This window comes from Paramisgurnus dabryanus, chromosome 19, assembly GCF_030506205.2.
Source record: "Paramisgurnus dabryanus chromosome 19, PD_genome_1.1, whole genome shotgun sequence".
Lineage (NCBI taxonomy): Eukaryota > Metazoa > Chordata > Actinopteri > Cypriniformes > Cobitidae > Paramisgurnus > Paramisgurnus dabryanus.
In genome coordinates this window covers 3,523,047-3,550,338 of record NC_133355.1, presented here as the reverse complement: position 1 = coordinate 3,550,338, position 27,292 = coordinate 3,523,047, and the positions used below count along the sequence as shown (strand labels likewise).

Here is a 27,292-nt window from a genome sequence, read left to right as displayed (position 1 = left end):
TCTTTTCTATGTTAGGGTTAGATTTTTTTAAATAAATGATGATATATATACAATCAATACAGTTTAAAGTCCAGACGCATGACAGTAGTGGGGTAAAATCGAGTTGTTGATGTGAAGCATTACACATCATTTGTCTTCATTTTAATGTCTCAGGTCAGAGATGTGTCCATCGCCCAACTGAAAGAGGAAGTACAGGAACTGCAGGCAGCTGTGACCAGAGCCAGCGACGAGCCACCATCTCACCCCAAAAAGAAACATGGAGACAACAGAAAACATCATGGGGACGACAAAACGGCCCCGCTTTCTCAAGAAAACTCCACTGACCAATCAAAGCGCTCAACACTCTCAGCGTCCCCAAGCGGGACCCCCGGACCATCTCGTGTGGACGTGGGGACTCAGGCTGACCTGCCCGGAACGGATGATGTGGCGGAGATGATCGAGGGCTACACGGAGAAGATCGGACAGATGCAGGAGCTCCACGCCGCTGAGATCATGGACATGGAGGCCAGACACATCTCAGAGAGCGAGAGTTTGAAGAGAGAGAAGCAACGGCTGGAGGATCGGTGCAGGATGCTCAGAGACGCCCTGGAGAAACTCCCAACATCTGAGGTGAGCAAATCTTCATTATAATGCCAGCTGATGTGTGTCTGTGATCGGAAAAAAAATGTGATCAAGAAAAAACATCCCTTTCATTTGTAGAGATGAATGCTCCAACTTTAAATCAGTTATGTTGATATTGTGAGAGATGTTTAAGTACAGTTTTTTATTGTTATCTTGCTCAGATGAGAGAATAATGTCGTATTGTTGTTTTTCAGGGTCTGTCAGTGAGATCTGAACGACCTTCAGTTTCTCCATTTAAAGATGAATACACCAGCGGTGAGAGATTTTACTTCAAACATCATCACCTTACTTCCATTGATATTTATTTAGTCCTGAAGGTTAAGTGACTGTAACTGTGTTTCTTTAATATCTTTTGTTAGGCTTTTTTAAATGAAATATCTTTGGTGAGCTACTACTGAACTGAAGAATGATGTTTACTGTAAATTGTGTGTTTATGTACTTTCATGTCGTGTGTTTTCAGACAGCAGTTCAGACTGGAGTCAGCGGACCGGTTATGATCTCATACAGCAGGAGCTCAGGACGACACCAGATGGAGCTCGAAGAGACGTGGAGCCTGATGTCCTACCTGACAGAATCAAGGTAAGCTCTTCACAGAGAGACAGAGAGAGAAAGAGAGATCTGAATCTAACATGAATGAATAAATGTGAATTGACAGACTCTTCTGAGAGAGGTCCATCAGGAGGGGATGGAGGTTCTGTCTTTATCTGAGATGGAGCGGAGCGGTGAACAGCTTCATCCTCAGACCTGGAGTCTGGAGAGAGACGCTCTCATCAACACCATCGAGTCTTTAAAAGTTCTCATCAGTAAATTACACACAGACACACAGGTGAGATAACACAAGAACATTTTCATGAATTGAATTATAACTAAACATCATATTCATGAAAGTGTGCTTCTGCAAACATTTCTTTACCAAGTAAAACGCTCGAGTTTTAAATCATCTCTTGTTATTGTGTGAGAGAATGACAAGAGGAGACACAGGGTGAAGAAATTATATAGAAGAGTTGATTCATTTATTTGATGGTGTTAGTATTGTTCTGAATTATAATAATTTATACAACAGTTCTTTCTGGTTCTCGAATCTGATTGGCTAAGAGCTATGCGATATTGTGCTGATAACGGCACTGTAACCGCATCACCTTTCGTATCATTCCGCCACCTAGTGAATGGAGGTCCTAAGCAGGCTCATCATTGAATGGAAAAACACAGACGCGCTGTTTTGAATCACTCTCCGTGTGTCTCATTAGTTTACTAGCTCATAAATCAGTCTGTGAATCCCCAATCGGAAGTAATTATTCTGTCAAAGATCAGCGCTCTTGGATGTTACGTTAAAGTTAATGGGAGAAATGTCTTGTCACATCGTGTGGACGATTAACACTTGGAAAGAGGAATATAAACACTCGGTTTTTTCTGGAGCTATATCTTTTATCAGAACGCGAAAACACCGTGGAAATGCAGGTAAGCACCGCAGCTTTTAAATGTGGACATTGAATTGATCATTTACTTTATCGTGATGTGACTATTAAAACATGTTATGAGATATCGCCACTGATATATTTATAAGCAGCATGCAAAAACATCTCTCTGACACTTATAAAAAACCATTTTGTATAGTACTGACAAGAACAAAGTTTAATAATAATCGAGTGCTCGTATCGCGTTAAGATTAAATGAGAAAGCAATAGTAACGTTATACAAGTATAGTTTTATTAACTTTTACCTCGCGCCAAAACAATAACAACACAAAAGACACTAAATATGAATAAAAAAACAAGTAATAGTTTGATCATGACACCAAATACTGCTGATTTGATCTCATTTTGACGATCATAAACAAACAAGGCCAACATGAGAGCCAGGGTATCTCTGTCAGAGATGTAGCCCAGAGAGGGCGGTGGTCAGCGGGGCGAGTGAACACTCACGTCCGCTCATGCTTTGGTTCTCATTCGTACCGAATCTCAGTAAGCACTCGTTCAAACAGGCGCTATCTTTACTAATCGACTGCAGATTTAAATATAGTACATATACATTCTCGACTGAACTAATCTTAAAACTACACTTTGTGACCAAGAAACGGTAATATAAAGTAACGGCTTTTCCGTCCATTGAGTTGTTATGAGCTTCAAAGCAGCCGAAAGTTTTACCTGTCATTCTGGCCGCCCTCAAATCCGTGGCGGAAGAAGTAGTTCTCAAACAAAGAGGCTTTTAAAATAACTCCGTTGTTGTTTTTTTGTTTTCGTTTTTCAAACGTGTGCCGTCGAACTGTTGTATAAAAGCAATATCGCTCTCGGAGTCGTGTGATATAGCTCTATATCATCACGGCTGTGATTGCCTCCGGCACTCGGCCTACGGCCTCGTGCCTCTGGCCTAATCACAGCCGTGATGATATAGAGCTATATCACACTCCTACTCGAGCGATATTGCTTAAATATCAGAGATTTGTCTGGATGTTCATCATCAGATATTATTCTGATGTTCAGTAAAGACAGTGGATGTTTTTTTCTGAAAATTATGTTTTTACACACATATGGCAGTGCAGACAGTGAGGATTGTATAAGTTAACAGTGTAAACTTAGATTTGATGTTGATTTGTTACTGCTTTCAATTTCTAGAAAAGCCCAGAAGATTTGATTTACTGTTTAATCTTAATTACACTGTATCACTACTTGACACCTATGAAGTGAAGTTAAAGTGAAGTTGTCTGTGTTTGTGCAGGTTGATGGTGACTGGCGTGCTGAGCTCTTATCTGCCGTCCAGCAGGTGTTTGTTCAAGAGCGAGATGTGCTGAGGAACTTTCATCATTCTCATCTCGACTCCACTGATGCTGTCGTTCATCTCAACCAGCTGGAGAGAATCTTAACTGAACAGGTCTGAGAACAGTACAGACAGACAGACAGACAGACAGACAGATGGATGGACTGACAGACATGGACTGACAGACAAACAAACATGGACAGACAGAGACAGGCAGACCCATGAAAAGACATGGACAGACAGACAGATATGGATGGACGGACAGACAGACAGACACACACAGACAAACAGAAAGAATCAGACAGACAGACAGACAAACATGGAAAGACAGGCAGACACATGAAAAGACGTGGACAGACAGACAGACAGACAGGCAGACACATGGACAGACAGACAGACAAAAAGACATGGATAGACAGACAGACATGGACAGACAAACACATAAAAAGACATGGATAGACAGACAGACATGGACAGACAAACACATGAAAAGACATGGACAGGCAGACACATAAAAAGACATGGATGGACAGACAGACAGACACAGACATGGGCAGACAGACAGACATGGACAGACAGACACATGAAAAGACATGTACAGACAGACACATAAAAAGACATGGATAGACGGACAGACATGGACAGACAGAGACAGGCAGACACAGACAAACAAGGACAGGCAGACACATGGAGAGACGGACATGGACGGACCGACAGACAGACATGGACAGAGAGACAGCCAGGCACGGACAGATGGATAGACACAGACAAACACGGACAGACAGAGACAGGCAGACACATGGACAGACAGACAGACAGATGTTGTATTGTATTAATGTTGGTGTGTTTTGTATGCAGGATGTTCGTCACAGGGAGTTTCTGGGTGTGTTGTGTTCTGCAGACAGAAAGAGTCTGATCACAGAGATCCAACAGCTCAGAGCTCAGATCAACACACAGCACCACCCTGTGGTCAACACCGATATAACAGGTGACTTATTCTTAATGTTTCAGTGGTAAGACTTCAGCGGCTGCACATGTTTGTTTTATCAGACACACACACACACACACACACACACACACACACACACACACACACACACACACATACAGACGGTGCTCAGGTGAATGATGTATAATCTCAGTGATCTTGACTCTAACTGAAGGGTTTGTTTTCTTCTCTTCTCAATAGGAAACACAGAGAGATCACAGACGCTGGAGTCAGAAGATCTTCAGACTCAACTCAACCAAACTAAACTACAACTGGAAAATTCACTGAAGTCTCAAAACAAACTCCTGAAGGATCTCGACACACTCAGGTGACACATCAACAACAACAACACATTCACTCAATCTCAGGAGAACATTACACAACTAACATAAACAAAGCCAAACTTTTCCTAGATTTAGTCAAATTTCCCATCTGTTATCTGATTGTGTGTGTGTGTGTGTGTGTGTGTGTGTTGTATCAGGTCGGAGGTCTCCGTGAAGACGGCTGAGCTGGAGTCACTGAATGACAGACTGGCAGATGAACAGAAGAGAGTCAGAGAGCTGCAGTGGCTCCATGAGAAAGACAAATGCAAAGCTGACAGGAAACAGGAAGTAGAGAGAGAGGAAGTAGAGGTATGAGCTACCTGTCAATCATGTCAATATATATGTGTGTGTGTGTGTATATATAATGAGTGTGTGTGTCTGTGCAGGACCTTAAACTGATGCTTGAAGAACAGAGAGCTCGTGTGGTTGAGCTGGAGAGAGAGAGACAGATCTCAGGCCAGCAGACAGACGGGCAACAGGTGTGTGATGTCAGCGTCTCAGCAGAGCTCCAGGTATCTCCTGTCATTCATTATCTGAGATTATCACTGACAGTACTAGTGATAGCTGGTAAACCGGTCAGAAAACATCAAGACCTACTATGTGTGTGTGTGTGTGTGTATAGGTGCAGTTAGAAGCTCTGAGATGTCGAGTGGTTGAGCTCAGCAGTGCATTAGAGAAAGAGAAACATCTCAACACACAGCTGATTCAACAGTTAAAGACGAGTGTCACACCTGCTGCTGGGTCACATGACACGCTCATGCAGGCTGAAGACACCTGCAGTCAGGTAAAACAACAGACAATCACAACATTTACACCACTACACATTGAGTTTGTGTTCAAATAAAATGTTGCAGTAAACACGAGTGTGTTACTAGTGCAGACAACATGAGATTAAATGTGTGTGTGTGTGTGTGTGTGTGTGTGTGTGTGTGTGTGTGTGTGTGTGTGTGTGTGCAGGTGGAGGCCGGCGTTCTCTCTATGGAGTCTCTGCTGCAGACGCTGCAGTCGCAGCTGGCAGAGAAGCAGACGCAGACGGTGCAGCTGATGGAGCAGCTGGAGAGACAGAAACTGAACGAACTGCAGCGCAGACGAGAGTTTGAGGAGGAGAAAACCTCAATGTCTCGATCGGCCACGCAGGACCAGAGCACGCTGCGGACGGCTCGAGAAGGCACCGCTCGTTTGGAGAGACAGACGGACGAGCTGCGAGCGCAGCTGGACGCAGAGAGAGACGACAGGAGGATGCTGGAGAGAGAGAGAGACAGGCTGCAGGAGAGAGTGAGACAGCTGGAAGAGAAATTAAGACTCGTAGAGAATAACCAGAGCACACAGACAGACGCTCAGTCTACAGACCGAACCCGTGACTGGGTGTTGCAGCAGAAGACGGGCGAGACCCAGCGTGAGACAACAGATACACCGGCAGGTCAAAGTTCAGACCCTAATCACGTGAGCAACATACTGGGCCGACTGCAGCTCATCGCTGCTAAGATCAACAGTCTGACCAGTGATGCCTCGGGCAGGTACATCATCATCATCATCATCATCAGTGTTTGAGTCATGTGGGCTGGTGACTTCATTACAGCTCCTTACTATACGTGTGTGTGTGTGTTTGTGTGTGTGTTTGTTTCTGCAGGTTATCTGTAGAAGCATCAGACCGTGACAGTCTAGCGTGGCTGCACAATAACGTACAAGATGTGATGTCACTGTTACAACATATCCCATCAGCCCCGTCTGCTCTACCAGAAGTGAGTGTTGCAGTGTACATGAGATTACAGATGTTCTTGTGAAGATTCACTCTTAAAGAAATCATTATTTAAAACGACCCTATCATTTCTGTTTGTGTGTGCAGAGCGCTGGTCTTCAGGTTGGAGGATCATCCAGTCTGTTAAATGAGCGTTTACTCAGACAGAACGCAGAACTGACCGGCTTTGTCAGTCGACTCACAGAAGAGAAGAACGTGCTGAGAAACCAAATCCTGAGACTCGAGGAGGAACTTCACCGACTCAGACAGAAGAACTTCAGTACACTCACAGTGAGAAACACACAATCATCAGAGTTTACATATCTGCAGCTACACTTCATCTGTCTATCTGTCTGTCTGTACATCTGTCTGTCTGTACATCTGTCTGTCTGTACATCTGTCTGTCTGTACATCTGTCTGTTCATCTGTCTGTCTGTACATCTGTCTGCTTGTTCATCTGTCTGTCTGTCTGTTCATCTGTCTGTACGTCTGTGTGTTCATCTGTCTGTATTGTGTCTGTTCTGTCTGTCTGTCTGTCTGTTCATCTGTCTGTACATCGGTCTGTCGGTCTGTCTGTTCATCTGTCTGTCTGTACATCTGTCTATTCATCTGTCTCTGTTTGTCTGTCTGTACATCTGTCTGTACGTCTGTCTGTCTGTACATCTGTCTATTCATCTGTCTCTGTTTGTCTGTCTGTACGTACGTCTGTCTTTCTGTTCATCTGTCTGTATATCTGTCAGTCTGTTTGTCTGTACACCTGTCTGTCTGTCTGTTCATCTGTCTGTCTGTCTATTCGTCTGTATATGTTTTTTTGCTCATCTGTCTGTATATCTGTCTGTCTGTTTAACTGTTGGTATATTCATCTGTCTGTCTGTCTATTCGTCTGTATATGTTTTTTTGCTCATCTGTCTGTATATCTGTCTCTCTGTTTAACTGTCGGTATATTCATCTGTCTGTCTGTCTATTCGTCTGTATATGTCTCTCTGTATATCTGTCTCTCTGTTCATCTGTCTGTCTAACTCTCTGTCTCTCTGTCTGTCTCTCAGGTGTCTCTCAGGAGCGGTGTGGAGCGTCACGAGTCCCTGCTGCTTTCTAATGAGCGCGAGTCCTGGACTCAAGAGAAGAGTCGATTAGAAAAATCTCTCCGTCAGGCCGAATCGGAACTGAGCCGTCTGAGAGGAGATATTCGATCCGATACGCTCCGAGATCTCACGGGATCTGATGTGGACAACAGCGCTCTCAAGGTGAGCTGTGAATCATGAACTCTCTTCTTCAACACTACAGGTTGTCATATAAACTTTATTCAGCGAGTCATTTACTCTTCATTAAAGAATCAGTTCATAAGAGTCATTTATCTGTGAATTAAGCTGCACTGTATATCTTAAACTGTATTGGCTCTGCACAAAGTAAAATATTTGTGCTGTGGTTCCTGAGCAGAGAGACTCAGTTGATGTTTTATGTGAGGATCCAGTGGTGTATGAGCCGTCAGTCTTGTGTTTGTCTGCAGAAGCTCTATGGCAGATATCTGCGTGCTGAGAGCTTCAGGAAGGCTTTGATCTATCAGAAGAAATATCTGCTGCTGCTGCTCGGAGGCTTTCAGGAGTGTGAGGAGGCCACGCTGTCTCTCATCGCCCGCATGGGTGGCCGCCCCACACACACCGGTCTGGAGTCGCTCGGACGTCCACGCAGAGGCTTCACTCGCTTCCGATCGGCTGTGCGAGTCTGTATCGCCCTCTCGAGGTAATGATGCGCCACTGCAGCCCTGCGCTTCACAAACTTTGATCTGTACAGTAACTGAATCTAATCAGTCGTGTGTGTGTTTACTGCAGGATGAAGTTTCTGGTAAAGAGATGGCAGAGAGCAGCAGGTGTTGCTTTCACCTCTCAGATCATCAGCAGGAACGGTCAGATCACAGGTGACATCTGAAGCTTCACATCGCTTATACACATTTATATACGGTACATTCACTTAGCTTGAAGTATCTCATGCAAGCATCTGTGTGTGTGTTTAAGGTACCGATGTGAGGAATGAATCTTCATACCTTCACCCCGGTGGTGTGGATGTGTTCAGAGAGAGACGAACACCCAGCCGCGGGCGTACAGGACGAGAGTCACCTCGATCTGCAGCATCCGTCCAACACCGGTACGACACCTGAGTGCTCTTCATATCTGAGATGAACCTGTGATGAACTGATGAATTGAAGGACTATAAACACACTTGTTCTCTCTCTTTCTCTCTCTTTGTCTGTAGGTATCACATCATAGCAGGTGACTCTGGAGGTTTACCTTGTTCTCACCTGCAGAACTATGACCCCGATCGAGCTCTTACAGACTACATCTCACGTCTGGAGGCCCTACAGAGACGACTAGGAAGTGTGCAGTCAGGTAAACACCTCCCCATAGTTACACACACACGTAAATGATTCATTTTTTTTTAACTCTGAATAAAAGTCCTGTGTCTGTTATTTAAGGTAAGCACTGCAGGTGTAAAGATTGTTTTGTTTTTTCTTCCAGGTTCATCTTCATACGCTCAGATGCACTTTGGAGTCAGAAGATAAAAGATCTTCATTTACATAAAATCTGGCTTAAAGAAACTCGGTTGCCTTCTTTTGTGCTGAGCTGCTGTGCTTTTGTATTCTTACCATAACGTGGACATTTCTGTGGGACCAAAAAGACATTTAGTGTGCGTATCATCTTATAATCCGGCTTTTTGGCAGCACTTGAAACGGCTTCAGTGTCTGTATATTAGTTGGATATTATTTGTTGTTCATGGAAAACAATCCTGCTGTTAATGTATATTTGTGGAATGCTAATTTAAATGGATTATTTAAGTTGAAAGTGAATGAATTTGGTGGACGGCGATGAGGTCGGCTGCTATCGGACTCTTGATAACACACCTGCTGTATGTATGTGCGTAGTGAACACTAACCGAAAGACTTAATGAATGTTATTTATGAACGCGGTACAGATGTGTGGCGTTATCACAGATCCTCTACACTGTGTTTTATTAGCTCACATGAACAGATCACTGACGAGATTTGTAGAAGACATATTTTTGTAAAGGTAGGAGCTTTGGATTTTATGGGTATTTTGTCAAAACTGAAATAAAGATGAATATTTCAAAGCAGCTTTTCTTTCTCTTTTTTCCTCATTTGATTATCTGTTAAAGTTTATTAAAGGAGTAGTCCACTTTAAAGATGGGGTCCATTGACTTTTTATAGTAGGAAAAAAATACTATGGTAAGTCAATGGGCCCCATCTATAAACTGGACTACTCTTTTAAAGATTCTTCATGTTCACAAATAATTAAAATGTGAAAACCCCTTGAGAGAGATTAATATATATTTCTATATATAAACACAATAGGGATATGAAGCGGGTAAGCGGATTAAACTGGTTCAGCCGGTGGTCGTTGGTCGCACATCGGCTGGGCATCACGTTGAAGGACAGCCAGTAGATCAGTGGTGCGATGACCTTCACAGCAACAGGAACTGGGTCTGTTTGTCTCATTGTCCTCGGGGTCGAGGACAAGATAGGGAGAGAGAAACAGAATCCTATTAGCGTAGGGGCCGTTTGAATGTTGTGCAAGTGTCATACAGTATTGTGGTTTAAATCAGCTCGGTTCCAGACAGGCTACCTATTGCGACATAAGTATATTACCCAGATGAGTTATGTGAGTGCTTTGTTCTAGACAAACTAACTATTGCGGGATAAGTTCATTTACTGGACATTTTATGTGAATGCTTTGTTAAAGAAGAATGTCTTAAGTTTAAACTTAAATTGCTCGACTGTGTCTGATACTCAAACATTATTTGGTAAATCATTCCAGAGTTTAGGGGCTAAGTTGGAAAAGGATCTACCACCTTTAGACACTTTTGATATTCTAGGGATAATTAAGTAACCAGAATTTTGTGATCTCAGTGTACGTGATGGATTGTATTCTGATAGTAATTCTTTAAGATACGAGGATGCTAGGCCATTTAAGGCTTTGTAGGTGATTCAGTAATATTTTAAATTGTATGCGATATTTAACTGGTAGCCAATATAAAGATGCCAGAATTGGACTTATGTGGTCATACTTTTTAGATCAAGTAAGCACTTGCAGCTGCGTTTTAAATAGCTGAAGCTTGGTTGGTTTCCATCAGCATAACAGCACAGAGACAGTGCTCATAAAGATAATAAATGATATTCGCTTAAACTCTGATTCAGGTAAAATATCAGTGCTGGTGCTACTAGATCTTAGTGCTGCCTTTGACACAGTAGATCACACCATACTCTTACATAGACTGGAAAACTGGGTAGGGCTCTCTGGGATGGTTCTCAAATGGTTTAAAACATACCTACAAGGAAGAGGTTACTATGTGAACATAGGTAACCATAAATCTGAGTGGACATCCATGACATGTGGAGTCCCACAGGGTTCAATTCTTGCACCGCTTCTGTTTAATTTGTATATGCTCCCACTTGGTCATATAATGAAAAAGAACCAAATTGCTTACCACAGCTATGCAGATGACACCCAGATATACTTAGCACTGTCACCCAATGACTACAGCCCCATTGACTCTCTATGTAAATGCATTGATGAAATTAACTGTTGGATGCGTCAAAACTTCCTCCAGTTAAACAAAGACAAAACTGAAGTCATTGTATTTGGAAATAAAGATGAAACTCTCAAAGTTAACACATACCTTTACTCCAGGGGTCTAAAGACACAAAATAAAGTCAGAAATCTTGGTGTAATTTTAGAGTCTGACCTTAATTTCAGTAGTCACGTGAAACCGATAAGCAAATCAGCTTACTATCATCTCAGAAATATTGCCAGAATTAGAGTTTTTGTCTCAAAACAGGACTTAGAGAAACTTGTTCATGCTTTCATCACCAGCAGGGTGGATTACTGCAATGGACTCCTTACTGGGATCCCCAAAAAGACCATTAGACAGCTGCAGCTCATACAGAACGCTGCTGCCAGAATTCTGACCAGAACCAAAAAATCTGAGCACATCACTCCAGTCCTCAGGTCCTTACACTGGCTTCCTGTTACATTTAGAATAGACTTTAAAGTATTGTTACTCGTTTATAAATCACTTCATGGCTTAGGACCCAAATACATGACAGATATGCTAACTGAATATAAACCTAACAGATTACTCAGATCATTAGGATCAGGTCATACCAAGGGTTCACTCAAAACAAGGTGCGTCAGCATTTAGTTATTATGCCCACCTCTAGCTGGAATCAACTTCCAGAAGAGATCAGATGTGCTTCAACAGTAAACACTTTTAAATCTAGATTAAAAACACATCTGTTTAACTCTGCATTTACTGAATGAGCACTGTGCTGCTTCACACTGACTGCACTTTGAAGGGATGGTTCACTTTGGAATGGGGGCTCTGTCATCGTTTTCTCATCCTCGTGTTGTTCTGGACCTGTGTGGGTTTCTTTTTTTCTGGTGGGCACGGGGGAGGATATGTTGGGAGGTGGTGGTGGGGGGCGCGCAGCGGTGGCTGGCCGTGGACTTCCATGGTGGGAATATGATGGAACTTCTTAACAAAATATTTTCTTAGTCATTTATCCAAATACTTACAAAATATTTTTTTCCTACTATGGAGGTCTATGGTCGCTTGCTGCTGTGTGTTTGCCATCATTTCTCGGGGTATCTTCTTTTGTTTTCATCGGAGGATGGGGATGCGTGCGGGTTTGGAGCGGCGTGAGGGTGGGTGGATGGTGATGGGGTTTTTCATTTTGAAGTGAACTATCTTTAACTCAAGTCACTTTTACTCCTGTTTTATTCTTTTTAACATTTTAAACTTAAACATTTGATTAAAATCACATTTATTTTCTTTAATTGTTATTTTAAATTCTCATGTATCTTTGTTTTTATTGTGATTTTATCGTGTATCTCTTATTTTGACATTTCCTTTTTTATATATTGTTTTTTCATTTTTGTGTAAAGCACTTTGAATGACCTCTGTGTATGAAATGTGCTATACAAATAAACTTGCCTTGCCTTTACCTGATTTGCGTGACATCCTCCGAGTAACGAGTTATAATAGTCTATTCTAGAGGTCATAAAAGCATGGATAAGCTTCTCTGCGTCAGATGTAGACAGCATATGGCGTATTTTTGAGATATTTCTAAGATGGAAGAATGCTGTGCGGCAGACGTTGGCTATCGAAAGATAGATTGCTGTCAAACATCACACCTAAATTCTTAACCGTGGAAGTTGGCACCACAGTGCAGCCATCAATGGGCAACTTGTAATCTGACATATTATATTTGGAGCGATTCGGTTCAATAATAAGTATCTGTGTCTAATTGGAGTGTAGCATAAGAAAGTTATGTGCCATCCAGTCCCTAATATCACTAATGCAGTCTGTTAGCTTAGAGAACTGGTGGGTTTCACTAGGATGTGACGAGAAGTAAAGCTGGGTATCATCCGCATAGCAGTGAAAACGTACGTTTCCTGATAATGTCTCTTAGAGGTAACATATATAACGAGAATAGGATAGGACCTAAAACTGATCCCTGAGGTTCGCCGTATTTAACCAGGGAGTGATATGACTCTTCCTCATTTACATAAACAAAGTGATATCGATTGGTTAGATACGATCTAAACCAGGCTAGCACCTGACCACTGATGCCAACATAGTTAGTTTTATTAGTCTATTGCGTAAGATTATGTAATCTATTGTGTCAAATGCTGCACTAAGGTCTAGTAATATAAGGATTGAGATTTCACCATGATCGGATGTTAATAGGAGGTCATTTGTAACTCTAAGCAGCGCTGTCTCTGTACTATGGTGGGGCCTGAATCCTGATTGGAACTTTTCATATGTACTATTATTCACTATGAATGTGCGTAGCTGGATTGCCACTACTTTTTCTAATATTTTAGAAAGAAAAGGGAGATTTGAGATTGGTCTAAAGTTATTAAGATCTCCCTGGTCAAGGTTTGGTTTTTTAATGAGCGGTCTAATAACTGCTAGTTTGAAAGCTGTTGGAATGTATCCTAATTCTAAAGATGAGTTAAAGATATTTAGTACTGTGTCTGACACTGCATGAAAAACCTCTTTAAGTAATTTTGTGGGAACGGGGTCTAATATACAGGACAATGATTTGGATGACGTTACTAATTTAGAGAGCTCTTCTATTGTAGTAGGTTTAAATGACTCAAGATGTTCGTTTGGTAATCTAGTGTTAAATGTACTTTTGGGTAGTGTGGTGGCTGTTTCCCTAAAAGCCGTCATTTTGTTAGTAAAGAAGTTCATGAAGTCGTTACTATTGTGTTGAAGTTTACTATTGGTTTCTGTTTGTTCTTTGTTTCTGGTCAGTTTCGCAACTGTACTAAAGAGGAAACAATGGTTATTATGATTCTCATTTATAAGCTTGCTAAGATGGGTAGATCTGGTGGTTTTTACAGCCTGTCTGTAGTGTTGAACACTCTTTCCATGCTGCATGCCATACCTTTGTGCTTCTGTAATTTCGTTCCATTTTTCTAGCTACCTTTTTAAGGGCTGCAGTATGATGGTCATACCACGGAGCTGGCGTTTTTTCTTTGATTCTCTTTTTTCGAATGGGAGCAACGACATCCAGCGTGCTAGAACAAATGTTGTTCAGGTTTTCTATTATAATATCCAGATCTTCACGGTTATCTGCTACATGTTTCATTTGGGGCAGGTCTTGAAGACTGCTAATAAAGTCTTTAGTGGTGGAAATGATTGTTCTGGCTAGTAGGTAGCATGTTGTGGACTGAGTGATCCTATCTAGAAGTACAGTGTATGACACAAGGCAATGGTCTGAAACGGCATCGCTCTGGGGTGATATTTTGATGTCATTAATATTGAGTCAAGAGTGACAGAATTAAGTCTAATGTGTGTTTACGAGTATGCGTGGGCCCTGACACGTTTTGTTTTATACCGAGAGAATTTAGAACATCCATAAACGCATGTCCTAATGCATCTTTTGGGTTATCCACATGGATATTTAAATCACCAACAATAAGAGCTTTATCTACAGTGACTACAAGCTCAGACAGGAAATCTGCTATTTCTTTAAGAAAATCTTTTTGGTGGCCTGGTGGTCTGTAGATTGTAGCTAAGACGAACGAGTGCTGTTTGTTGTTACGATCAGTTATTTCCATATTTAAAAGCATTATTTCGAATTAATTACATTTCAGTTCGGGTTTATTGTTTACTTTAAAAATGTTGTTGTATATTGTAGCTACACCACCCCCCGCTCCCTTTTAAATGAGGAACGTGTTTATAATAGTAGTCTTGTGGGGTGGATTCGTTTAAACTGATGTAATCGTCTGCTTTAAGCCAGGTCTCTGTTAAACAGAGTACATCTAAGTTTTGGTCTGTAATTATTTCATTGATAATATTTTCTTTATTGGTAAGCGATCTAATGTTAAGAAGGCCAAATTTTAACATTTGAGTTTTATCTGTTAATGTTTTGTGTTCTAATTTTATGTTAATAAGATTTGTACAAGACGAGGTAAATGGTGCTCTGTATTTGTTTGTTCGAGGAACAGATACAGTTGAGATGTGTTGATATTCTGGTAATACAAACTGCTGGGATATATGTGATCTTGACATGTCAAGGCAGCTAACAGACTGATGGGTAAGCCGATCTGTCTGTTTCCTGACCTGGGCCCTGGATAGTCAGACAATATCACAAGTTAGTCTATTGGTCAGATTTCTAGAGAGTATAACACTTCCTTCCGGAGACGGATGGAGGCCATCTCTCTTCAGCAGGTCAGGTCTCCCCAAGGAAATGCTTCCAATTGTCTATAAACCCTATGTTATGCTGAGGGCACCACTTTGACATCCAGCCATGAAGAGACACTAATCTAAGGTAAGTTTCATCCCCCCGGTAGGCGGGAAGGGAACCAGAGCATATTACATTGTCTGACATTGAAATTGTAAAAACACACACCTCTTTAATAGTATCTTTGGTGATCTCCGACTGGTGGAGTCTGGTGTCATTCGTGTCGGCGTGAATAACAATTTAAGAAAGCTTACGCTTAGCATTAGCCAGCACTTTAAGTTTGGATCTAATGTCAGACGCTCTGGCTCCTGGTATACATTCGACTATGGTGGCTGGTGCCTCAATGTTCACGTTCCTGAGAATAGAATCACCAATAACCAGGGCACTTTTAACAGACGTCTCAGCAGGTGTATTGCTGAGGGGGGAGAATCTGTTAGAAATTATTACTGGAGCATGAGCTGGTGGGCGGCGGGTACGACTCTGCCGCCTGACAGTCACCCAGTTAGTCTGTGAACCTGTGAATAGAAACTTAATTTTATAAAAATACCAAATTCAGACCCATCAGTGGAACATAAGAATAAATACTTAAATTTTTCCTTTAAGACTGTGAGTGACATCATCTGATCATTCGTTTGTTTGGTGCCTTTATTTGATGTGTGTTTGACAGTAACAGAGAAATCTCTCATCTGTCCGGATGTTAAAGATCCCAGAACCAGCTCATGAGATCATTCCTCACTCTGTAGTTTCTGTTTCTTCTGATATAATCGCAGGACAGACAGGCGTGTTCAAGACCAAAGTCGGTTCTGCTCACAACAAACCTCTCTCTCCAGATAAAATACTTCATGTACATCTCTTTGTTTTTATCCAGATACTTTAGATGTGCAGCGAGGTCTTGAGCAGATTTGAAGTCGTTCACGTGTATAAAAGCACTGCCCGGTATAAATTTCTCGTAGTTTTTTCTGGATGGGCCAAGAACCACAGGTACGGTGCCAACGGCCATGGGGTTAAAGAGTTTCTCTGTGATGTAATCTTGATGAATGGAGTTCTCAAAAGACAGATAAAATTTACAGCTAGACACCAGCTCTGAATAGTCTTCATTGGTTATGCGTCTATTAAAAGCATCACCATAGGTTTCCACATTGATGTGTTTCTTTAAGTTGAGAAAATATTTTGAGCGCTCGTATTCTGGTTTCCAGTTGCTTACGATCCAGCAGACTAATTTCTTCTTGTGTGGTATTTGAAATCTGTCCAGGCTGTTTTTCAGTGAGATTCGTCCGTATGGGATCATGAGGTCAGAATCTCGTCTGTAAGTCACAGTCAGGTTAAACAGATCGTTCAGATAAGAATACCGTGGTGAGTTACTCGGAGACTCCATGTTCATCCAGATCCATTTCTGAAAGGAAGGTCGAGTTTGATTCGGCATATTTGATAAATCACCGTCCATGTTTCCGTGATGAAACAAGACGCCGTGTGCTTTACTAAACAGATTTCTGTCATCAGTTAACCGGCAACCCTCTAATCTGAAGACTGAACTACAAGATCCTAAATCAAAGCGTTTCCCAAAGGGCCACATCCAGATCAGCAGGAGGGTCTCTGTTTGATTCACTTGTGTTTGTGTTGTGTGTTTTTTGTTTTCTATTAAAGGTTGGTTTACAGTAACAGTGTTGTTGTTGTTTACTTGTTGACTTGACGCTTGAAAAGCATTGATCCAGGCATCATGTTTGTAAAGTTGAAATGTTGGACCCTGTAGCCAGTTTAGTGTTGATGTGTGGTACAAGTAGAAGATGGCTGAGAAACATGACACGAAAAGCATAGAGATGAAGATGATGTTCTTACGAGAACTTTGAATCTCCATCATCTAACCTTCAGAAGAGAAAGAAACAGAAACAGTGTTTTGTTTAATTCATTGAGCTATAAAATACAGTTTTTGTGTCATCCTGGTTCATATAATATGTGGTCACTGCTTGAGTCCCAAAGTTTTAGAAATAGCTTTATAACCTTTTCCAGACTCAATTACTTTCTTTCTCATTTGTTTCTGAATTTCTTTAGATCTTAACATGATGTGTAGCTTTTGAGGATCTTTTGTTCTACTTCACTTTGTTAGGCAGGTCCTATTTAAGTGATTTCTGGACAGGTGTGGCAATAATCAGGCCTGGGTGTGGCTCGAAAAAACTGAACTCACAGTTAAATAATGTACTAATCCCCCATTAAACACTCTTCCATATGGCCATGCGTGTTTGGATTTTGTTTTCCCTTTATAATAAAAACCTTAATTTAAAAACTGCATGTTATCTGTTAACGGTTATCTTTGAGTAATATTTAAATTTGTTATATGATCCAAAACATTAAAGTGGGACAAACATGCTGAAACATAAAAAAATCAGGAAGGGGGCCAACACTTTTTCACACCACTGTAGGGCCAGATTACCTAAACGCGGCAAATTAGCATGAGAGCACAATTCAATAAAAGTGCTTATAGGAGTGGTAATACTGTATCTGTGGGTTATTTACTAAAAAGGCACAATTTAAATAAAACAGACACAACAGCTGATTTCCATAATGACCAACTTTTGGGTCATAGGCCTACCCTAAAAAACGGAGGACAAAAAGATGAAGGTTTACAAGAAGTTTTGGAACACTTGGTATTTTGTGATTTCTCCTAGTGACTCATCTTTCATTTTTCATCCAGCAAATAAAAAATAACATGGCTTGCCAAACAATATTTTGTTCCTCTGGCATCGCGTGTTAAAAAATCCTCGGTCTTGTACCGTGTGCTCTCTGATCTTTGCAATGCATCTCCTATCAGCAACAATTGCAGCCATTCCAAGCGCAAAATAATTTAAGACATGCTTTTTTCAGCATTAAATATTGACACACATAGCAGTAATATCACACGTGCAAACATTAGTAAATCACATTGAGTGAATTATTTAAATAATCTCCCATAAATTATGGAGTCTAAAAGGGCCCTTACAAATATTAACCATGTTTTTTTGTGATAAAAGTGTAGTTAGTTACCATGTTTTTTTTTGTTTTAACTGTGGTAAAAATATGGTTAATTTTTGTAAGGGGGAAACTTCTAGAAATGCATATGCAATAAGATCAGTCACAAAAACAACTAAACCAGACCTCAGCACTGATCCTGACAGTCTTTATTTAACACCAAAAGAATGGTTTGTGCTGGAGGTAGCTGTTAGTAAATCTGGCCTATAGTCTTTTATCGCTTTCTTGACCAAACCCAACATAAAACATTCAAACTGACTAAGCAGAAGACCTTTAACCCCCACTGTACAGGACAAACATTTATTATAAGACTTTATTATATTGTTGTACATGCTAACATAATAATAAACTATGAATAATAAATATTTAGGTTACATTTTTTTTATATGTAGACATGAATTCAAAAAGTAATGTTACAATGTTGCAAAAATGTTTCAGTGTGTTTGAGGTAATAAATAATGTTCACACCCAGAAGTCTCACATCATCATCATCATCATCTAAACAATCAAAGCTAAATAACAGCTTGACTCAATTCAGAAAGTTCAGTTTGTTGTGATATGAAGTAAAGCCTCTCACCTGTGTTATTCTCTCAGATCTCCACAACATCACCTCTGTCAAACACACCCAAACATAAAATATTCAGTAAGTTTGACAGAAAGGACCCTGGTAAGTGTTTGTCCCGCCCCTTTAGCTCTTTGTAAATGAACAGGGTTATAATAGATCAGCATGCACAAGAATAAACACCTGAGGCTCATGCTATTTGATCAGTTTTTCTGTTTAATAAAACATTGACACATAAATGTAATATTTACATTAGACTTTAAAATATTAATGTTTCTTAAAGTCTTCTAATGCAAACTCAATGCAAAGATCATGCAAACAGCTTTCAGACGGTTTATGGAAGCATTCACATGAGCGAGTCTCAGATTTTGCCTTTGACTTCGTGTTTTGCATACATGTATGTGTTTGTTTATAGAGTCATTCAAGTGGATGGGAAGACTTCTGATGTAGACGGTGTGAAATCATCTCATCTGTCTGAGGTAAATCTAACTGATGACATGATGAGAGAAGATCATCTGGAGCGGGTGAGTTTACTCCTCTATCTCATTCTTGAACGTTGTTTCTGCTTTATCAAACATTTATTTCCAAAGTGAGTTTGAATTGAGATATTTTTTACATCATTTACTGCTGAAATGATCTCCCTCAGTAGTAAATATCAGTACTTTATTAATATTATACTATCTATATACCTACAGTCTAGAATATCTGATTACAAACATATTTTAGACTAAAGTGCCTTTTTTGCATTCAATGCTTTAGATTTGGGAATGTGTAAAGAAAATCTTAAAGGGGGACATTTCACAAGACTTTTTTAAGATAAAATAAATCTTAGGTGTCACCAGAGTACATATGTGAAGTTTTAGTTTAAAATATCATATAGATAATTTATTATAGCATGTTAAAATGGACACTTTGTAGGTGTGAGGAAAAATTTACCGTTTTGGGTGTGACTGTGTCCATTAAAATGCAAATGAGCTGATCTCTGCTGTCAGTGTCGTGGTTGGATAAATTAAGGGGTGGTATTTTTATAATAAGATCCCCTTCTGACATCACAAGGGGAGCCAAATTTCTATGAGCAATTTTTTAACATGCTTGCAGAGAATGGTTTACCAAAACTAAGTTACTGGGTTGATCTTTTTCTAGGTTGATAGAAGCACTGGGGACACAATTATAGCACTTAAACATGGAAAAAGTCTGATTTTCATGAAATGTCCCCTTTAAAGATATCTGATGAATGATGCACAAAGGATCACTCGACGCGCAGAACAAATCTGCCATTTCTGTTTGACATTCACTTTATTTAAACAAACTTTACACAAACATTATAGCTTTTTGTTTTCCACAATCATATAAAAATAAAGATGTACTCTAAAATTGCATGTGTTAAAAACAACACAATCAGTGTTATTACTTGAATATTTTGTGATACTTTTAACACAACTTGTGTTGTCACTTTTATTCATCTTCCCTAACAGAAGTCACAGGAGTTTCATATTGTGAAAAAAACACGTGATCACATGTGAAATTTTGTGTTTTTTTATTTTTGTGCGAATCCCCTGTGAAATCAGTGGATGTGGCGACATGTTGTCCGCATGTGATCAAATATTACTTTTTTTTTTTTACCACATTAGGCTTATTCGACTTCCTGCGGTGCCGCTAGAACTGACAGGCGGATGACGTTAAAGTGCCGCGAGAGCAAGACCAAATTACACTTTGTATGATTTTTTGGAATCGTTCTCGCGGTACTTTGACGTCATCCGGCTGTCGGTTCTTGAAGCGCTGCATGAAGTCGAACAAGCCTATTGTGTGCATGTGATCACATGGGTTTCACACAAAATGGTTTCAAAAACACACATTTCACATGTGATCACGTGTTTTTTTATATGTGGAATTCTTTTTTTGTGATTTTTCTGTAAAAATTAACATTAATGACACATAATGTGTTAAATAGCATAACACAAAAAATGTGTAAAAAATGAACACATCCTTTTTTAAGAGTACAGAACTGTCATTAAATCAGTGGTTCTTAAACTGGGGGGTGCGGGATGGCCACAGTTTTAATACATAATTTATCATAAATTCTGTGTAATTAAACCTCAGAAAAATAAAGAACATTTCATATGTTTTGATTCTAAGTTTAAGATGTTTTTTTGGGTATATGCCGAAAAAGAATTACAGCATTAAAGAGTCTGTCAGAAGATCCATCCAACAGATGTGAAATGAAGATACACAACCTGTTTTCATTGGTGTTTAATAATACACATGACCTTAGTGTTGTTTAGTAGTTGTAGGTCGTTGTTGTGTGTTTCTGCGAGTGTATCTGATGATGGGATTGTCAGGTGTGTGAATCATAGTTGTGTAGTTGACAGGAGGGAAGTGTCCGTCCACCAGCTCAAAGTCAAAAAGCCTCAGTAAAGTTGACCAAATGACTTTAATCTGAACATAAGCAAAATTTTCCCCAATGCAGCGATGACGTCCTGTAAAACAGAAACAAAAAACACATCTTAAACTAGGCCTGCACGATGTTGGGGGGGGGACTAACATTGCAATGTTTTGTTTTGTCTCTGCTTTGGATATTGTGATGTAAGAAATACTGGATGACTTTACCAGATGACTTAAAGTTCAGTTTAAGAGGACTTTTGCCTTATTTTTTGTTTAGCTCACTGATTTCCTTTTGCCGTCTGCAACCTTTTTTTATGTAGTAGAACACTGGCAAAAATAGTTTCTTTTCTGCCTCTGCCCTTAACTGGTGCTGTCCTGTGAGCGCGACACCTCAGTTTACTTCAATACTTTGCATGTCTGTCATGAAAAAACTATATATCATTGGAAATATTTCAAAACCTTTTAAAAGTAATAATAATGCAGTGACAGTAATTTATTAATTTGTGTCAAAAGAATGCAGCAAACCAGTGACACCTAGTGGCTGTTGTTGGTAAACCTACTAAAAGTATAACACAAACCTCATTTTTTGTAATATTTTTAATGTATAAAATATATACTTTAATAAAAAAAAATGAACGCAATAAAGTAATTGTAAACTGCTATTAAAAAGATGTATGTAATATTTTCACCTCCAGATACTTCTGTGAAAAACTTTTAAGTGTCTTCTTTAAAATAAGACCATAGGCTTCTAGACTTAAAAATTTTCCAGAGTTCCACTTAAAAAGGGGCTGTGCCAGTTAAGAGATTCATTCTGCTATATTTGGTGGCACAAATCACTTTTTATAAGTGTCCTGAAATAAATGTCAGTGTAAATATATCCAGTGAACACACTCATCCACTGAAAACATTTCTCAAACCTTAAACTCACCTGCACCAAAAGGAATATAAGCAAACTTCTCTCCGGCCGCAGGGTTGTCGTTCAGATATCGCTCAGGATTAAACTCCAGACGTTCAGACCAGCTATCATAAAGCCGATGGTTAACTGTTGGAGACACACACACCTGATGTCCTGGAGGGATGGTGTAGTCACCTACAGTCTGTTAAACAGATCAGAACTGAACTTACAGGACAGTCAAACGAAATATGACATTGAGTTCATTGTGTTTGTGATGATCTCTCACACACCTGTGGGGTTTTGGCCATTCTCATCATAGTCATTATAGGAGGGCGAAGTCTCAATGTTTCCTTCAGACAGCGGTCCAACAAACTCAAATCTTTCAGCTGCACAACAAAACACAAACAATTATCTGTTTGACCCAAGAAAAAACTCTTTGCGTGTTTTAGGGCTGTCAAAATGGCTGAACAAGTACATTCGAAATTCGTCCTTGAAAAATAATAAAATTCGAATTATATTCGAATTATAAAGACCTACTTTATCTTGGAGAAAATTCTCCTAAAAGCCCACAAGAGGGCGCAGCACAAAGCCCCAATAATATAAACAAATTATGCACAGCATATTTTTTGTTAAAACGAATGTTATAAACACTAATAAATTAAACATAATTTCTTAAATTCATATGCAAAGGAACAAAAGTGCAAAATGCCTCAGCAGCCAGCGTGTGTAGGCTATTAACACAAACATAGTCAAGAAACTATCCATGAATACATTTACAAATAATTTTATGTACCATACATTAATTAAATTTTCAAAAAAATGTACAGAGCCTCAGTCAATACAGAACACACGGTGTCTTAATGAAATCAAAATTAACCAGTATATTTGTGCACCTGTAAATGTACAAAACGAATGCCATACATAGACAACGCATATTAATATAGGCCACTTTATATAATATATAAGTAGATAAATGTACATGTTTCTAATAAAGTATGAAAACGAATGAATCTTTATTTAAGCCAAAATAAGTGGGAAAGATCATTAGTCATTTACATTTTGTCAAGCTTAAACGCTATTCACAACAACTTATATTATATTTTGTGTGTTCCTTGGTTGAAAATATGTAGAAATATATGCGATTAATAAAGTACAGAACAGAAATGTTTAACTTACGCGCAGAGCGAAGCCATTAATAAAGCAGACTCTCCGTAATTAATAGAGGACGTGCTTGACAACAGTCGAGTTGGCAGATGATCATCATGTTTATATTTCACGCAGATAATGTTGATGAAAAACTTGCATATCAAATGTCCAGGTGAAAGTCAAGTTTCCAGTCAGTTATAAAAATAAAGCAACTCTCTCATATGCGGTGTGGACTCTGTAGATGCACATATGGTTTTAATGTTGCTAAACAAGCAGCATTATGGCACTTTGGTGTTGATCAGTTATTTTAAACTTTAAAACGGCATTTAAAAGCAGACAACACTAATTCTGTCATCTCAGCTAGTTTCACTTTGCGGATGAATTCCAGTTGATGCTCCAAAAACCAAAGCAGCATCACACAGCCCTTTTAATATGTATTCTGTCCGACTCGTAATCCCCACTGTCTTTTCTTGCTATTTTTCAAATGAATAATGCTGGCTTGCTCCGCATAGTTGGCTGAGCCGCTAACGCTCTGTATAACAATCCGCGTCAGTAACGTCATCATCACGTTGCGTGGGCTTCCTGACACAGGTAAAATTCGAATGCAAAGTTTTACGTTCGAATATGCATATTTTTTTTACATTCGACGAATATTCGAAATTCAAATTAAAATTTGACAGCCCTAGCGTGTTTGTCTGACAGTGACCTTCAGTGGGTATTTCTTGATGTGTTCACCTGATCATAGTGGAGGGGCGGGAGATCTTCTCCACACACAGTTTTCTGTTCAGTGTAACAGCGTTCCTGCAGAGCTCGGTCACGAGCGAGGAAGAAGCCCATCCACGCGCTGGTGGTAGAAGATGTGTGCTGTCCCGCCAATAACAGACCGATCAACATACCTGCTATCTCATCATCAGTCAGGGAGCGTCCATCTCTACAGAAACACCAAACAGATCCTTCATTTTAATGGGCTGACAGGTCTTCACACACGCAGTGTGTTCTTCACACTTGAAATCTCTAGTATGCTACAGTGTAAGGTGGTTAAGATAGAGATGCTAACAGTAGTGTGTGACGTGACGTACTTGTATCTGGCGTCTATAAGTGTCTGCAGGATATCATCTTCTTTCTCTTCAGCTTCTCTGCGCTTCGTGATGACTTTATAAAATATTTTTTTGATCTCGATGTGCGCTTGATCTCTCCGTCTGAAAACACAAAGCAGAATCACAAACTGTCGTGACCTCGCTTGAATTTCGAGATGTTTTTTGTAATATTTGTGACATCCAGTACCTGAAGCTGGGGAGCGGCAGCCACCCGGGCAGCAGCCAGGCCGCATGCGTGAATCCACCGTCCAGATCTGCGTAAAGCTGCGCGACTCTCTCATTTAACATGCTGCGGATCTCACGGCCGTGCAGACATCGGCTGGCCGTCAGGATGATCAGCTCTGATAAAGCCTCGAACAGATCTGACGTGAGACGGACGGGTCAGGTTTAGTACAGATGAGAGTTGATGCGTATCATTTTCTGAAAACAGTTTCTCATGTCTCGGTTTTCTATTCATTAATAATTAAATGTGGAGACTTGTTTTAAACAGTTGTGCACTTTCTTTTAATGACATCAGTGGTGCAGAAACAAGTTGTTGATGTATTATTTGATGTTAAAATATAGTTTTTAAACATACAGACTAGTTATACTAGTTTTAGTTTGTACTTTACATTGTTTTGTAAAATGAATGGTTTAGTTTTATTACTTCTCTCTCCACTTTGTCCCCATCGCTGGAAATAATCTTTGGTTTCTTCTTCTATTATTTCCACATGTCTCTTGAACTGAGCGATATTCAGTCCTGTCTTCAACATTTTCTTCTGCTCCAGAAACAGCTGTGTGATTATAAATAGATACACAACATTAGACTGTTATTTGTCATACATTTTTAAGTGCAGTGACACACAACTGAGGTCTAATGATTTTCACAGGCTTGTGTGTGTGCAGTCCACTAGACAGCATTATACAACATGACTATAAACCTGTGCTGTTCAAGCTCACTAGGACACAGTCACATGGTCACTGATGGGTGATCTTACAGGATTGGGCACGTCGTACGCGACCCCCTTGCCAAACACAGGTGTGGTGAGACGCGCGTACACATCCTCTGCGTTCAGATCTTCATTCTTGCTGTTGAACATCAATGCTGCCGCGTCGCTTCCCAGCAGATACGTGAAGGTTTTTCCAACCATGGTGAAGCTGACCACTGGACCATACTGCAGAAATAAACCTTCAGATCATCAACGTGAGCTCAGATGAATTATGGGTCTATGGAGATTAATGCAGGTGTCACTGACCTTCTTATAGGCCTGCTCCAGAAACTCTATAGGACTCCGGCCAAAGGCCACAGCGTGACCCAGGAAAGGAACACTGGACGGAATATGAGGAGGATATTTCTGAAGAAAAGACAGAATCTGATATTGACTTTTATTATTCGACAGACAGATATAATTATACCAAACTGACAAACAGATATATTAAAATATCACAACATGCACAGTGTGATAGTTTGCAATAGACAGGTAGGCAGGCAGAAGAATACTGATAAATAGACAAACATGCAGACAAACAAACAAACAAACAAACAAACAGAAATAGGTAGACAGGTAGAGTGGTAGACAGACAGGTAAATAAATCGATAGATAGATAGAGATAGATTCAAATATCAAACACACAAGGGTGGCTCGTGAATATACAGTATCAGTGTATGACGTCACAGTTTGACAGCAATGGTAAATGCTTAAATGAAAACACACTGAAGGTCAGATTATGTAGTGCTCACTGTATGAAGGTCAGGTTTGAAATATACTCACTGTGTTTCCTGTGTTCTGTTGTTTAAATATCACTTTGCTCAGATATCCTACAGTGAGTGTGAACACTGATGTCGCGAGCACCAGTGACGTCAGACTCAGTTTCTCCACAGCGGTCTCCAGAACTTGACTGCTCATCTCAAATATCGTCATCTTAATTGTATTATTTCATTAAATAAATAAATAAAAAAAGACAGCGATTATGGCGCTTCAGTCATACACGTCTGCAATTAAATCTGTGATGATGACCCGCAGGAGCGCAGAGTGGCACCGCGCAGACTTAATTTTGTTTTATAGCGACGCCCCTCTTCTCTCCTCTGCAGCGCATTCGATTAACCGTTCAAAAAGTTTCGCCCCCGCCTGATGTGAACCGCTCGCTCATTGGGCAGTTGGGTTTGTCCGTCAAGTAACTCCATGCTCCGCGTCCGTGTTCTTGTACGCTGATTGGATGGGGCTACCTGAACTGATGTCTGCTTATATGATGTCACTCCCGCTGTGTTTGGTCCAGTTGTTGCACGAGCCCTCTGATATATACTGAGCTTTTCAGAAACTGAACTTATTCTTTCATTGCTACATCAAACAATTTAAGAGATACTATTTGGTGGAAAATTATTTAAAATTATTATATACAATTTTACAGATATCTTATTGCATTAACCTCCTAAGACCCGAGCTTTGGTTTGTCTTTTTTTAAGATTTCCACCAGCTATTTGGGGTTAGGAAGAGCCAATATAAAAACCAAATATTTTTCTTTGAACATTAAGCAGTGTTAAGTGTCCACGTTTGTGTACAACAGGTTCCACAGAATTAAGTATTATGGTGCAAACAACGTATGTGGACATCCAGGTCTTAGGGGGTTAATGTGGAATTTATGAACAGTTCATGTTTATATAATCTGTTAATAATACTAGTACTAATTTATGGTTAACGTTACGTAGCACTTATAAACTAATCTATGTATTTTCCAGAAGACTCATTTAAATATATAAACCTTTAATAACACATTTGATTAATATGTAAAACATGAACAACATTTGAACTTCTATCTTATTAGTGTGCGACATTTAGAAATATTCGTATATAAACATTTACACAAATCACGGTGTGTTACGGACCCGCGGTTAAAATCTACGGATTTAAATATTTTTATTGCTAAGATAGATTATTAATTATTTGCCCATAGTAATACGTTATCTGTGTTCGTGGGCTTTGCAGAAGCAAAACAAACAAAAAAATGCTAAAAGCCTCACATCTATGAGAAGCCTCGT

The 27,292-nt window shown here is 39.8% G+C and overlaps 3 protein-coding genes across 11 annotated transcripts in view; 1 reads left to right on the top strand and 2 right to left on the bottom strand.

Annotated features, from left to right (window-relative positions):
- akap9 (A kinase (PRKA) anchor protein 9) overlaps positions 1 to 9,550 on the top strand; it is a 60,478-nt gene extending 50,928 nt beyond the window's left edge. For all 9 annotated transcript variants that reach the window (XM_065283873.2, XM_065283855.2, XM_065283824.2 and 6 more), the window contains 19 exons: positions 154 to 609; positions 816 to 876; positions 1,082 to 1,200; positions 1,277 to 1,447; positions 3,337 to 3,489; positions 4,234 to 4,363; positions 4,565 to 4,691; positions 4,845 to 4,995; positions 5,073 to 5,198; positions 5,309 to 5,470; positions 5,644 to 6,203; positions 6,317 to 6,428; positions 6,533 to 6,715; positions 7,471 to 7,668; positions 7,932 to 8,164; positions 8,254 to 8,339; positions 8,437 to 8,566; positions 8,675 to 8,808; positions 8,938 to 9,550. In XM_065283873.2, coding sequence (XP_065139945.1) covers positions 154 to 609; positions 816 to 876; positions 1,082 to 1,200; positions 1,277 to 1,447; positions 3,337 to 3,489; positions 4,234 to 4,363; positions 4,565 to 4,691; positions 4,845 to 4,995; positions 5,073 to 5,198; positions 5,309 to 5,470; positions 5,644 to 6,203; positions 6,317 to 6,428; positions 6,533 to 6,715; positions 7,471 to 7,668; positions 7,932 to 8,164; positions 8,254 to 8,339; positions 8,437 to 8,566; positions 8,675 to 8,808; positions 8,938 to 8,981 — 3,336 coding nt within the window. In that variant the 3' untranslated portion in view covers positions 8,982 to 9,550. The remainder of the gene's footprint in view (positions 1 to 153; positions 610 to 815; positions 877 to 1,081; positions 1,201 to 1,276; positions 1,448 to 3,336; positions 3,490 to 4,233; positions 4,364 to 4,564; positions 4,692 to 4,844; positions 4,996 to 5,072; positions 5,199 to 5,308; positions 5,471 to 5,643; positions 6,204 to 6,316; positions 6,429 to 6,532; positions 6,716 to 7,470; positions 7,669 to 7,931; positions 8,165 to 8,253; positions 8,340 to 8,436; positions 8,567 to 8,674; positions 8,809 to 8,937) is intronic.
- Positions 9,551 to 15,888: 6,338 nt separating this feature from the next.
- LOC135773292 (4-galactosyl-N-acetylglucosaminide 3-alpha-L-fucosyltransferase 9) lies at positions 15,889 to 17,064 on the bottom strand. The gene has a single exon (XM_065282770.1). It carries the CDS (start codon positions 17,047 to 17,049, stop codon positions 15,889 to 15,891), a length of 1,161 nt encoding a protein of 386 aa, XP_065138842.1. The 5' UTR covers positions 17,050 to 17,064.
- Positions 17,065 to 20,990: 3,926 nt separating this feature from the next.
- Positions 20,991 to 26,328, bottom strand: cyp51 (cytochrome P450, family 51). The gene is made up of 10 exons (XM_065283907.2): positions 26,028 to 26,328; positions 25,512 to 25,610; positions 25,254 to 25,430; positions 24,923 to 25,049; positions 24,464 to 24,638; positions 24,259 to 24,378; positions 23,915 to 24,110; positions 22,324 to 22,419; positions 22,067 to 22,235; positions 20,991 to 21,233 (listed from the first exon to the last, which is right to left on the bottom strand). Exons 1-10 carry the CDS (start codon positions 26,175 to 26,177, stop codon positions 21,025 to 21,027), a joined length of 1,518 nt encoding a protein of 505 aa, XP_065139979.1. The 5' UTR covers positions 26,178 to 26,328; the 3' UTR covers positions 20,991 to 21,024.
- Positions 26,329 to 27,292: the final 964 nt, after the last annotated feature.